Source organism: Somniosus microcephalus, chromosome 30 (genome assembly GCF_052327205.1).
Source record: "Somniosus microcephalus isolate GS21.2 chromosome 30, FLI_Smic_1.0, whole genome shotgun sequence".
Classification (NCBI taxonomy): Eukaryota; Metazoa; Chordata; class Chondrichthyes; order Squaliformes; family Somniosidae; genus Somniosus; species Somniosus microcephalus.
The window spans coordinates 7,852,905-7,865,238 of NC_141016.1; the positions used below are offsets into that span (position 1 = coordinate 7,852,905).

Here is a 12,334-nt window from a genome sequence, read left to right on the forward strand (position 1 = left end):
ACTGGGGAGACCAAACGCAGATTGGGTGACCGCTTTGCGGAACACCTCCGTTCAGTCCGTAAGGGGGAGTCCGAGCTCCTGGTGGCCTGTCACTTTAATTCTCCGCTTCACTCCCACTCTGATCTCTCTGTCCTCCCCAGCGGGTGATGGGTGAGCGGGTCTTGGTGCGAGTTAGGACACGGGGCAGCAGAGTTTTGGCTGAGCCCGAGTTTATGGAGGGTGGAACATGGGAGGCTGACCAAGAGTGCGTTGGAACAGTCGGGCTGAGAGGTAACAAAGGCATGGATGAGGATTTCAGCAGCAGGTGAGCGGCGGCAGGGGCGGAGACGGGCGATGGTACGGAGATGGAAGTAGGCGGTCTTTGCGACGGAGAGGAAATGGGGTCAGAAGTTCAGCTCAGGGTCGAATAGGACGCCAAGATTGCGAACAATCTGGTTCAGGCTGAGCCAGTGGGGATGGAATCAATGGTGAGGGAACAGAGTTTGTGGCCAGGACCAAAGACATTGGCTGAGAGATGGTTCATTTGTACCAGTTAATGGGGTATCCCAAAAATCAACTGATAGCTGGAAAAAATGAATATATTGAGAGTGAGGAATGTTGGATTCTGCTGGAACCTGGAGCTGCAACTGCAAGATGCTGAGCTACTATTTTAATTGAGTATAAAGAGTGAATACCTCCAGTGGGCAGAGTGTTTTCTGTTTAATAAACTGGCTCCCACTGCCTTTGACCGGGCCAAACTTAGGGAAAGGGTCAAGACATAAGACATAAGACATAAGAAATAGGAGCAGGAGTAGGCCATACGGCCCTTCGAGCCTGCTCCGCCATTCAATAAGGTCATGGCTGATCATCAACCTCAACTCCACTTTCCCACCCAATCTCCGTATCCCTTGATTCCCCTAGAGTCAAAAAGATCGATCGATCTCAGCCTTGAATATACTCAACGACTGAGCATCCACAGCCCTCTGGGGCAGAGAAGTCCACAGGTTCATCACTCTCTGGGTGAAGAAATTCCTCCTCATCTCAGTCCTAAATGGCTTACCTTAGACTTAGACTGTGACCCCTGGTTCTGGACTCCCCCGCCATCGGGAACATCCTTCCTGCATCTAGTCTGTCTAGTCCTGTTAGAATTTTATAAGTTTCAATGAGATCCCCTCTCATTCTTCTAAACTCTAGCGAATATAAGCCTAATCGATCCAATCTCTCCTCATACGTCATTCCTGCCATCCCAGGTATCAGTCTGGTGAATCTTCGCTGCACTCCATCCCATGACAAAGTCATCAGTGCTGATAGTTCAGCCTCTTTGTTGACCCAGACTTTAGAAGCGAATGTCCTAATTCGGCAGCGAGTATAAGGGTACGGGCTTGAGGTAGAAGTCAGATGAATATCAGTTGAAGAATGAGAGGGGATCTTACTGAAACATATAAGATTCTGAAGGGGCTTGACAGGGTAGATGCAGAGAGGATGTTTCCCCTCGTGGGGGAATCTAGAACTAGGGGGCATAGTTTCAGAATAAGGGGGTACCCTTTTAAATCGGAAATGAGGAGGAATTTCTTCTCTCAGAGGTTGGTGAATCTTTGGAATTCTCTTCCCCAGAGAGCTGTGGAGGCTGGGTCATTGAATATATTCAAGGTGGAGATAGACAGATTTTTGAACGATAAGGGAGTCAAGGGTTATGGGGAGCGGGCAGGGAAATGGAGTTGAGGCCAAGATCAGATCAGCCATGATCTTACTGAATGGTGGAGCAGGCTTGAGGGGCCGAATGACCTACTCCTGCTCCTACGTCTTATGTTCTTATGTGGGTTATGAAAGCTGACTTGGTGGATGGAGTGAGCTGGATGGGCTGACTGGAATTTTCTCAGTCTAATGACTTGGGATGTTTTACTACATTTAACAGCGCTATATAAATGCAAGTTGCTTTTGTTTAGGCCATGGACCCATCACTGAATGTGCCCATCAATCTCAGCATCATAAAATAGTACAGCACAGAAGGAGGCCATTCGGCCCATCGAGTCTGCGCCGGCTCTTTCGAAAAGCAATCCAGTCAGTCCCACTCCACCGTCATTATCCCTGCAATTTTTTTCTCCTTCAAGTATTTATCCAATTCCCTTTTGAAGGCTACTATTGAATCTGTTTCCACCACCCTATCAGGCGGCACATTCCAAATCCTAATCACTCGTTGCGTAGAAAAGATTTCCTCCTGTTGCCCCTGGTTCTTTGGCCAATCACCTTCAATCTGTGCCCTCTGGTTATCGACCCTTCAGCCATTGGAAACAGTTTCTCTTTATTTACTCCATCTAAATCCTTCATGATTTGAAACACCTCTATCAAATCTCCTCTTAGCCTTCTCTGCTCCAAGGAGAACAACCCCAGCCTCTCCAGTCTATGCACGTAACTGTAATCCCTCATCCCTGGAACCAGTCTAGTAAATCTCTTCTGTATCCTCTCCAAAGCCTTCACATCCTTCCTAAAAAGTGTGGTGCCCAGAATTAGACCCAAGACTCAAGCTGGGGCCGAACTAGTGTTTTATGTAGATCATGCTGATCTACTCTCTCTCTCTCTCTCTCTCTCTCCCCCCTCCATCTCATCAGCATTATTCTGCTTTGGTTTCTATTTGATTTTATTTATGACACCATTCTGAAACTCGCTGTGGTCAGACTGACAGAAAGGGGAGCGAGGCCCCAATCAATAAAGGGCATTTGACTGTGTTGGAGATAGCACACGCACAGTACGCTCTGCTTAACACTTGGAGCTGCTCAGATACAATCTACTGCACTTTCTCGTGCAATGTGAAACAAACACCCACTTCCTTGTGTTGGGAAAAGAAGGAACTTGACTTTCTTTGCAACCTTATCAAGGCATTGCCACAGGCACACCTGTCCCCGTTGAACTGAGACCTACAGAGTGGGAGAAGAAAGGCTTCACCTTCCAACGCAATCATTTAAAAAAAAATATGAATTGAAACACAGAGCCGGGCAGATGCGTTCCTTTCTTGTGCACATGTGTCTGGTCACAGTCGGGTTGCACAGGAACAAGGATGTGGGTTGGCAGACATCTGCACAGACTTAGCCGGGGAGCAGCCCTCACAGAAGAGAAGTGCTTGCACCTCGAAGACAAGAGATCGCCGCCCTTTCAGAAGAGAGAGACCATGTCACTCAAACTACCTCGGAATGTTTGGGATTTCAACCTGAAAGCAGACTCCGGGCGAATAGGTACAGTCGGGCGAGAGTCTGACCTTCTAATCTATTACTGCTTCCTTCTGTCTGTCTAGAACCTTTGGCTGTCTCTACTCCCTGGTTGCGTGTGGTTTAGAAACTGTAGTTTGATAAATAAGGGGACGCATTTCAGACAACGGGATTCCCCTCCCCATACACATTGAATTACTGTGCATGAGGAGCGGGATCCAGTTGTATGAAATAGGTGGCGGCGGGGGGGGGGGGGGGAGGGGAGAAACTTGTCACCAACGAGAGTTGTGCACCACAGAACTGATTGCATCACAACAAGAAATGGTGGGATTTGGTGACAGCTTGTGTATGTCTGGACATTCCCAGGAATCTGTGTGCGACAGGATGGTTGGAGGGGTGGGTTCAAGAGCGTTGTACAGCCTTGCTGTTTGTTGCAAATCTTAAAAGGGCGCAGTGAAGGCAATGCTTCTCATCCGGTTAACCTCCAACACAGAGCTCGTTGTGAAGAGGAGAGGTGTGTGACAATGGTTTGCCACAATGAAGTTGGATTTTATTTTCGGCATTACATTTTGGGGAGATGAACTTCTCATTTGTACTTGATGAGAGGTTGTGGGGCAATAAATCTCATTGGCAGCAACTTTGGGAGAGAGAGGGACTGAATCAGTGACCTACTTACATATCTCAGGGTGCTGCATCACTTGAAATGTTTTTGCTGTTGCAGTTTTTACACGAGGTTAGATGTTGCTGCCGTTGCGCATTTTGCAGACCCAGCATTTGCAGTGAGTCTGATGATGTAGTTGCACATACTGGTGCAGTGGTGCTGCAGGCTTAACTGTGAATCCGGCGGATTAGAAGACAATCAGGGAATCACACAGGGGAATCTTAAGGGATTGTAACCCAGGGATCTTAAATGAATGAAATAGAAAATAACATTTGCCAGCATTAATTTTCAAAGGAACATGCAGTTAAATGGTTGCCTTATCTGAGGAAGGATGATCTTGCCATGGAGGGAGTGCAGCGAAGATTCACCAGACTGATACCTGGGATGGCAGGAATGACGTATGAAGAGAGATTGGGTCGATTGGGCTTGTATTCACTAGAGTTTAGAAGAATGAGAGGGGATCTCATTGAAACTTATAAAATTCTAACAGGACTAGACAGACTAGATGCAGGAAGGATGTTCCCGATGGCGGGGGAGTCCAGAACCAGGGGTCACAGTCTAAGGATAAGGGGTAAGCCATTTAGGACAGAGATGAGGAGGAATTTCTTCACCCAGAGAGTGGTGAACCTGGTGCAACCCGACTGTGACCAGACACATGTGCAGTTGAGGCCAATTCATTAAATATATTCAAGAAGGAGTTAGATATATTTCTTAAGGCTAAAGGGATCAAGGGATATGGGGAGAAGGCAGGGACAGGGTACTGAATTTGTATGATTAGCCATGATCTCATTAAATGGCTGAACAGGCTCGAGGGGCCGAATGGCCTACTCCTGCTCCTATCTTCTATGTTTCTATGTTAATATACAAACATCAGCATTAGCCTCTCCCATTGCACATTCAAGTGTTGCTGGCATTTTCTTCTGTTCCTGCACAAGTTACGTTCTTACCTTCCTTTCCTAAAATCTTGTATCACCCTCTTCCAACTCTGCTGATTCCATTCATTTCTTTCTAACTTTGCCAAACTTACTCTAGAAGTATGTTTTAAAGTTATACACTGCTTGAGTCACTGCCCAATGTAATACTGAGATTACACAGATCAGAACGCTTTCATTCAGCTCCTGGTCAGTGCTGGGTTCCCATTCCTAATCACCATGAGTATTATGGGCAGAATGGCACCAATGGGTGCCCAACACACATGGCCCTCTGGAACCTCTGTTTGGCAGCCTGCCACAACACGTGTGCGTGTCTGCCTGGCCTTGACTATTCCAATGTTCTCCTGGCCGGCCCACCCTCCATAAACTTGAGCTCATCCAAAACTCTGCCGCCCCCTGTCCTAACTCGCACCAAGTCCCGTTCACCCATCACCCACTGTGCTCACTGACCTACATTGGCTCCCGGTCCGGCAACGCCTCGATTTTAAAATTCTCATCCTTGTTTTCAAATCCCTCCATGGCCTCGCCCCCTCCCTATCTCTGTAACCTCCGCCAGCCCCACAACCCCCCGGAAATATCTGCGCTCCTCTAATTCTGGCCTCTTGAGCATCCCCGATTTTAATCGCTCCACCATTGGCGGCCGTGCCTTCAGCTGCCTGGGCCCTGAGCTCTGGAATTCCCTCCCTAAACCTCTCCGCCTCTCTCTCCTCCTTTAAGACGCTCCTTAAAACCTACCTCTTTGACCAAGCTTTTGGTCACCTGCCCTAATATCTCCTTATGTGGCTCGGTGTCAAATTTATAATCGCTCCTGTGAGGCGCCTTGGGACGTTTGACTACGTTAAAGGGTGCTATATAAATGCAAGTTGTTGTTATTTTTGCCTGGACAAGATGGATTTTCTTTAAATGAAACTAAAATCAATGGTCAAGACCCACACAGTGCAGGATGTGGCCAAGAGTAAATAAAGATGAACTATTTTCAATGGGAGAAGAGACAGTAACCAGAGGACACAGATTTAAGGAGCTGGCAGAAGAGCCAGAGGTGAAATGAGGAGAATTTTATTTTTATGTAGCGAGACGTTATGATCTGAAATGCGCTGCCTGAAAGGGCAGTGGAAGCCGATTTAATAGTAACTTTCAAAAGAGAACTGGATAAATACTTGAAGGGAAAAAATCTGCAGGGCTTCGGGGAAGGAGTGGGGGGGGAGGGAGATTAATTGGAGAGCTCTACCAATGAGCCGGCACAGGCACGATGGGCCGAATGGCCTCCTTCTGTGCTGTATCATACTATAATCATGCAGGGGGAAGGAAAGCCTGAAAAAGGTAAGGTGACCCAGAGTTCTGTAAAGAATGAGTTGGAGAAGGAAGAGTTGCAACGAGTCTTGGTGTCAATCTAGTTACATATAGCAATACGGTGAGGGTTGGAAGAATAGCACAGGACATACTGCTGCATGTACAGCTCTGTGTCTGCAATAGAGACTGAAGGGATCAAAGTATAGGAACAGGAGTAGGCCATTCAGCCCCTCGAGTCTGTTCCGTCGTTCAGTGGGATCGTGGCGGATCTGTATCTTAACCCCATCCGCCTGCCTTGGGCTCCACATAAGAACATAAGAAATAGGAGCAGGAGTCGGCCATTCGGCCCCTCGAGCCTGCTCCGCCATTTAATGAGATCAGGGCTGATCTGATCTAGGGCTCAGCTCCATTTCCCTGCCCGCTCCCCATAACCCTTCACTCCCTAATTGTTCAAAAATCTGTCTATCTCCACCTTAAATATATTTAATGACCCAGCCTCCATGGCTCTCTGGGGCAGAGAATTCCACAGATTTACGACCCTCTGAGAGAAGAAATTCCTCCTCATCTCAGTTCTAAAAGGGCGACTCTTTATTCTGAAACTATGCCCCCGAGTTCTAGATTTCCCCACGAGGGGAAACATCCTCTCTGCATCTACCTTGTCGAGCCCCCTCAGAATCTTATATGTTTCAATAAGATCACCTCTCATTCTTCTAAACTCCAATGAGTATAGGCCCAACCTGCTCAACCTTTCTTCATAAGTCAACCCCTTCATCTCAGGAATCAACCTCGTGAACCTTCTCTGAACTGCCTCCAATGCAAGTATATCCCTCCTTAAATATGGGACCAAAACTGTACGCAGTACTCCAGGTGTGGTCTCACCAATACCCTGTACAGTTGTAGCAGGACTTCCCTGCTTTTATACTCCAACCCCCTTGCAATAAAGGCCAACATTCCATTTAACTTCCTGATTGCTTGCTGTACCTGCATGCTAACTTTTTGTGTTTCATGCACAAGGACCCCCAGATCCCTCTGTACCGCAGCATTTTGTAATCTCTCTCCATTTAAATAATAATTAGCTTTTTTATTTTTCCTACCAAAGTGGATAACCTCACACTTTCCCACATTATACTCCATCTGCCAAATGTTTGCCCACTCACTTAGCCTGTCTATATCCCTTTGCGGATTCTTTGTGTCCTCTTCACAACTTGCTTTCCCACCCATCTTTGTATCATCAGAAAATTTGGCTACAGTGCACTCGGTCCCTTCATCCAAGTCATTAACATAGATTGTAAATAGTTGAGGCCCCAGCACTGATCCCTGTGGCACCCCACTAGTTACTGTTTGCCAACCGGAAAATGACCCATTTATCCTGACTCTCTGTTTTCTGTTAGTTAGCCAATCCTCTATCCATGCTAACATATTAACCCAACCCCGTGAGCTCTTAGCTTGTGCAGTAATCTTTTATATGGCACCTTATCGAATGCCTTCTGGGAATCCAAATACACCACATCCACTGGTTCCCCTTTATCCACCCTGCTCATTACATCCTCAAAGAACTCCAGCAAATTTGTCAAACATGATTTCCCTTTCTTAAAACCATGCTGACTCTGCGTGACTGTATTATGATTTTCTAAATGTCCTGCTACCGCTTCCTCAATAATGGACTCCAACATTTTCCCAATGACAGATGTTAGGCTAACTGGTCTATAGTTTCCTGCTTTCTGTGATCCCTCCCTTCTTAAATAGGGGCGTTACATTTGCAGTTTTCCAATCTGCTGGAGTTCCGTACTTCGACCGCCCGTTGTGTGAAGAAGTGTTTCCTAACTTCTCTCCTGAATGGCCAGGCTTTGAGTTTAAGGTCAGGCCCCCATTGTCTTAGACTCCCCCAGACATGGAATGTCAAACTTATGCAAAGTCATCGGATGAACTTCATCAGGTCAGGAAGATGATTTATGGTCACCTCAAAAACTTGGCATTAGTCATCTCACTTACCCTCAACCCTCTCCAGGCACCTCTGTTTTAGCAGCCTGTGACAGTTTGCACGTAATCATGCAGAAAGTGCCAGTGCCACCTACCAGGTTAGCGAGCGTGCATTGCCAAGCGCTCTTTATAAATATTGACATTTGTTTCAGCTTTGTTTCCAGTAGTTTCAGAGTTCTTTCCCAATATCCTTAAAGGGGCACTACCCTGAAGACAAGGTCCTTTGAAAACCTTTTTATGGGGGGGGGGGATTGGGAAGAGGTGTGTCACTCTCGTTGTCAGGATGTGTTCCAAAGACATTGAGATCACTGTCTTATGTTCTTGCAAGCAAAGAAAAAAGCAATTAGATGAACACTTTTTATTATCACAGTGCCCCTTTACAGGCCCTGGGATATAGCTCGATACCACCCCCCACTCCCCCACTGGCCCCCCGCCACTGAAACTCTTGGCCACTTCCAGATTCGACTAGTCCAATGCTCTCCTTTTATAGCCTCCCATCCTTGTCTCTCTATCAACTCCAACTTGTCCAAAACTCTGCCCTGCATGAGGTCCCACTAATCTATCACTCCCGTCTTCGCTGACTTACCCTGGCTCCTCACCCCCAACGCGTTCATTTCCAAATCCTTATTCTCGTGTATAAATCCCTGCACAAACTCATCCCACCCCATCCCTGCAATCTCACCACCCAACACTCTGCTTTTCTGGCTTTGAGGGACATTGCAGTTGACGCTGAGCCTGTCCTGGGATAAGCTCCACGGATGTGCTGCTCGGGAGTGGGAACCCCGGCTAATTCCCCGCCCCACCCACTCCCTCCTTCGACCTTTCGGATGAAACATTAAACCGAGGCCCCGTCTGCCCTCTCAGGTGGACGTAAAAGATCCCATGGCACTATTTCAAAGAAAAGCAGGGGAATTATCCCCGGTATCCTGGCAAATATTTATCCCCCAATCAACATCACAAAACAAACAGAAGATCTGGCCATTATCACATTGCTGTGTGTGGGAGCTTGCTGTGCGCAAATTGGCTGCCGCATTTTTTTTGAATTCCTTCCTGGGATGTGGGCGTCGCTGGCAAGGCAGGCATTTATTGCCCATCCCTCATCGCCCTCGAGAAGGTGGCGGTGAGCCGCCTTCTTGAACCGCTGCAGTCCATGTGGTGAGAGATGTACCACAGTTTGGCAACCATATACAGGAAACTCTTTGTTATCCGGCACCGACGGGACCGGCGTGTTGCCGGTTGATCAAAAATTCCGGATGACGGAGAAGGTTATCTACCGAGGCTATTTTTAACAAAGACAAATGTAAAAAAATCAAGAGATGTGCAGTATACAGTAATTGGGTACTCACCTACAGAATGTTGTGTTAAATGGATGGTGGAAGATGCTTGATTAAGTACAGTACTGCCAGTTGAGGGTAATGCAATGCAATGACTACCAGCAGCGTGAGAGACACACAGTACCCTTGTAAAATGGCGGATCAGAAGAGACTACCAGCAGCGCGGGAGAGTCAGACTCCTGTTACAGGGGTATTGGGGTGTTCCGACTTCCGACAGCGCCAAGAAGATGAGTAGCGGCTGTTTGGAGAACTATCCCCACTGACTAACTCGGCCACCGCGGGAGACTCGGACTCGGACTCGGCAACATTGCCGGTTATTAAGGTGTTGTTTGCGGAGTGAGAATTTTGCCGGTTAATAGAGAATTCCAGATATTTAGGTGCCGTTTAAACAAGAGTTTCCTGTAGTATTAAACAGGACTGAGATACTGTCCCTGCCCCAATACTGCAGGACACGAAGCCCAATATTAAACGGGACTGTTTCTGTCCTGCTTGAAGAGGTTCCCAAACTTTACTTATTGCGAAGCCTCCTTCCAGATCTACCAGCTGGCCGCCTACTCCTGACAGCATACAGCTTTTAGACTGGACAGTTGCTGGGCAACTGAAACCACGCTGCAGTGTATGGTGATTGGAGGTGAGGGCTCTGTACGTCATCCTCACTGTGTATCTGTGATCTCATCGCTACATCTTGCAGTAAATCAGCTACTTTGTAGAACACATTCTCACAGAGTTTTAAAGCTTCGTCAGAGCAGCCTATTATAAAAATGCAATAAATCAATAACTAAAATAATTCATAAATAAAATCCACCAATAGACACTTTCTCCCATGTACCATCCAGAGGGATGTACCACAGTTTGGGAACTCCAGCTATATACTGTAGTATTAAACAGGACTGAGATACTGTCCCTGCCCCAATACTACAGGACACAACGCCCAATATTAAATGGGACTGTTCCTGTCCTGCTTGAACAGAATATTACGCCCTATGATTTTTAAAAAATTCATTCATGAGATGTGGGCATCGCTGGCAAGGCCAGCATTTATTGCCCATCCCTAGTTGCCCTTGAGAAGGTGGAGGTGAGCCGCCGCCTTGAACCGCTGCAGTCCGTGTGGTGAAGGTGCTCCCACAGTGCTGTTAGGGAGGTGTTGTGTATGTAATATGTGTGCTACTTTGAACCTATGGACAGGACTGCACTACTTGTTGGGCGTAGTGATACGCAGTACCACTCCTGGCCATAGGGGTATAAATAGTACTGTGGGTACTGATCCCCCTCAGTTCCCGCCTGTGGGCATGAAGTAAAGACCTATGTATAGTCCCTACCTCCAACCAGTAAAGACCTGTTTGAGTTATACGTTTAAGTCTTTGTGTTAATTGTTCAATACAATACACATACTTAACACTGGCGACGAGTCGGTTCGAACCCTGCGGCAGTTATTCCACGGCGGCTTCGTCCAAAGACAGGACGTTGAAGAGAGGTTCCAATCCTCAACACCCCACTGAAAACTGAAGGGCAGCAGAAATCCTGACAGCTTCCAGCGACTGGAAGCGACAGGCATTAGGACCCTGAAGCCTCCATAACCTCGTGGGTAAGCCAGAGCCTGGGAGGGCGCGAGCGGGTAAGCCAGAGCCCGGGAGGGAGCGAGCAAGAGCCGCCGAGCGGGTGAGCCAGAGGCACGGCAGTAATGCAGCTACGGTCACCGGAGCTCAGTGCACACAAATTGGGTGTGAGTTCTGGCAAATGTTATCGTTGTGGAAAGACAACGCATGATCAGAACCAGTGTTGGTTTAAAAACCAAGAATGTAGAACTTGTGGTAGGCTTGGACATATAGCTAGAGTATGCAGGTCAGGGAAGAAGACCAGCAACAAGAAGTCACCGCAAGGAAAATACGCAAAGGTACACAAGGTGACCGAACAGGAGTCCGATTCAGACGCTAGCAGTAATGAACTGGCTAGCTTAAGCTGTAATGAACTGGCTAGCTTAAGAGTACTCAACGCTGGTAAGGGTGCAGACCTCCAGACAATTTGGGTCACTCTTCAGATAGAAGGAGTCCAAGTAAAACTGGAATTGGACACTGGATCGGCATTGACGGTCATAAATAAGAAAGATTACGGAAAGTTATTCCAACATATTCCCCTACAGGATACGGGGATTATATTGAAAACATACACGGGGCAAAGAGTGTACCCCATCGGGAAAATAGAGGTTGCAGTGGTCCACAAGGGCGAAGACAGTCAAATAATGGACTTATATGTGATATCTGAAGGAGGTCCTCCACTACTAGGACGGGAGTGGATTAGGAAAATGAATATGGACTGGCATTTCCTACAAACAATAACGAGTGAGAACTCGGTGAAGATAGTCGGCCCAGACTCTGGAACGGATGATGGTAAGCCCAACTCAGGTGCAAAAGACAAAGTTTCAGCACAGAATTCCACTGAGCAACAACAACATAGTTTAACTGTGGATTCTGAGTCTGGCAAGTCTACTGATGTGCCCATTTCTGAGGGACACCGGGCTCGAACTCAACTCCATTTCAAACTACAACAGCAATTAGAACAAATGCTTCGCCGTTTTGAGCAAGAGTTGAATGCAACGAAAGAGTTCTTTGATATAGAGTTGGAGAATCTGGAAAGACAACAGAAGCAGCTGATGGAGAAAATGGAGCAGGAGCACACAAAACGTCTGATGTCAGAGGAGTTAACGGTCAGCCAACTCCTGCATATGCTGAAGGACAGGACTCTGAAATGGGAAAAACTTGAACATGAACTTCAATATTCAAACGAAAGGGGTTCGGAGCTCTCAAAGGTTATTGGAAGAGCTGAGGTGGCAACACAGACTGAGATGACTGCAACAGAGCAGCCCTTGGATGCCAAAAGTACGCTGACTCACGTCAACGTAGAACAACAGACCGCTGAAACAGCTGCTCCGGTAGAGGGATTGCATAGTCCGATCAA

At 47.2% G+C, this 12,334-nt stretch overlaps 1 protein-coding gene across 1 annotated transcript in view; it reads left to right on the forward strand.

Annotated features, from left to right (window-relative positions):
- Window positions 1-2,818: 2,818 nt before the first annotated feature.
- The window catches only part of LOC147097903 (rho GTPase-activating protein 25-like), a 67,039-nt gene continuing 57,523 nt past the window's right edge, over window positions 2,819-12,334 (forward strand). Inside the window, exon 1 of the mRNA XM_085970958.1 lies at window positions 2,819-3,209. Coding sequence (XP_085827084.1) covers window positions 3,035-3,209 — 175 coding nt within the window. The 5' untranslated portion in view covers window positions 2,819-3,034. The remainder of the gene's footprint in view (window positions 3,210-12,334) is intronic.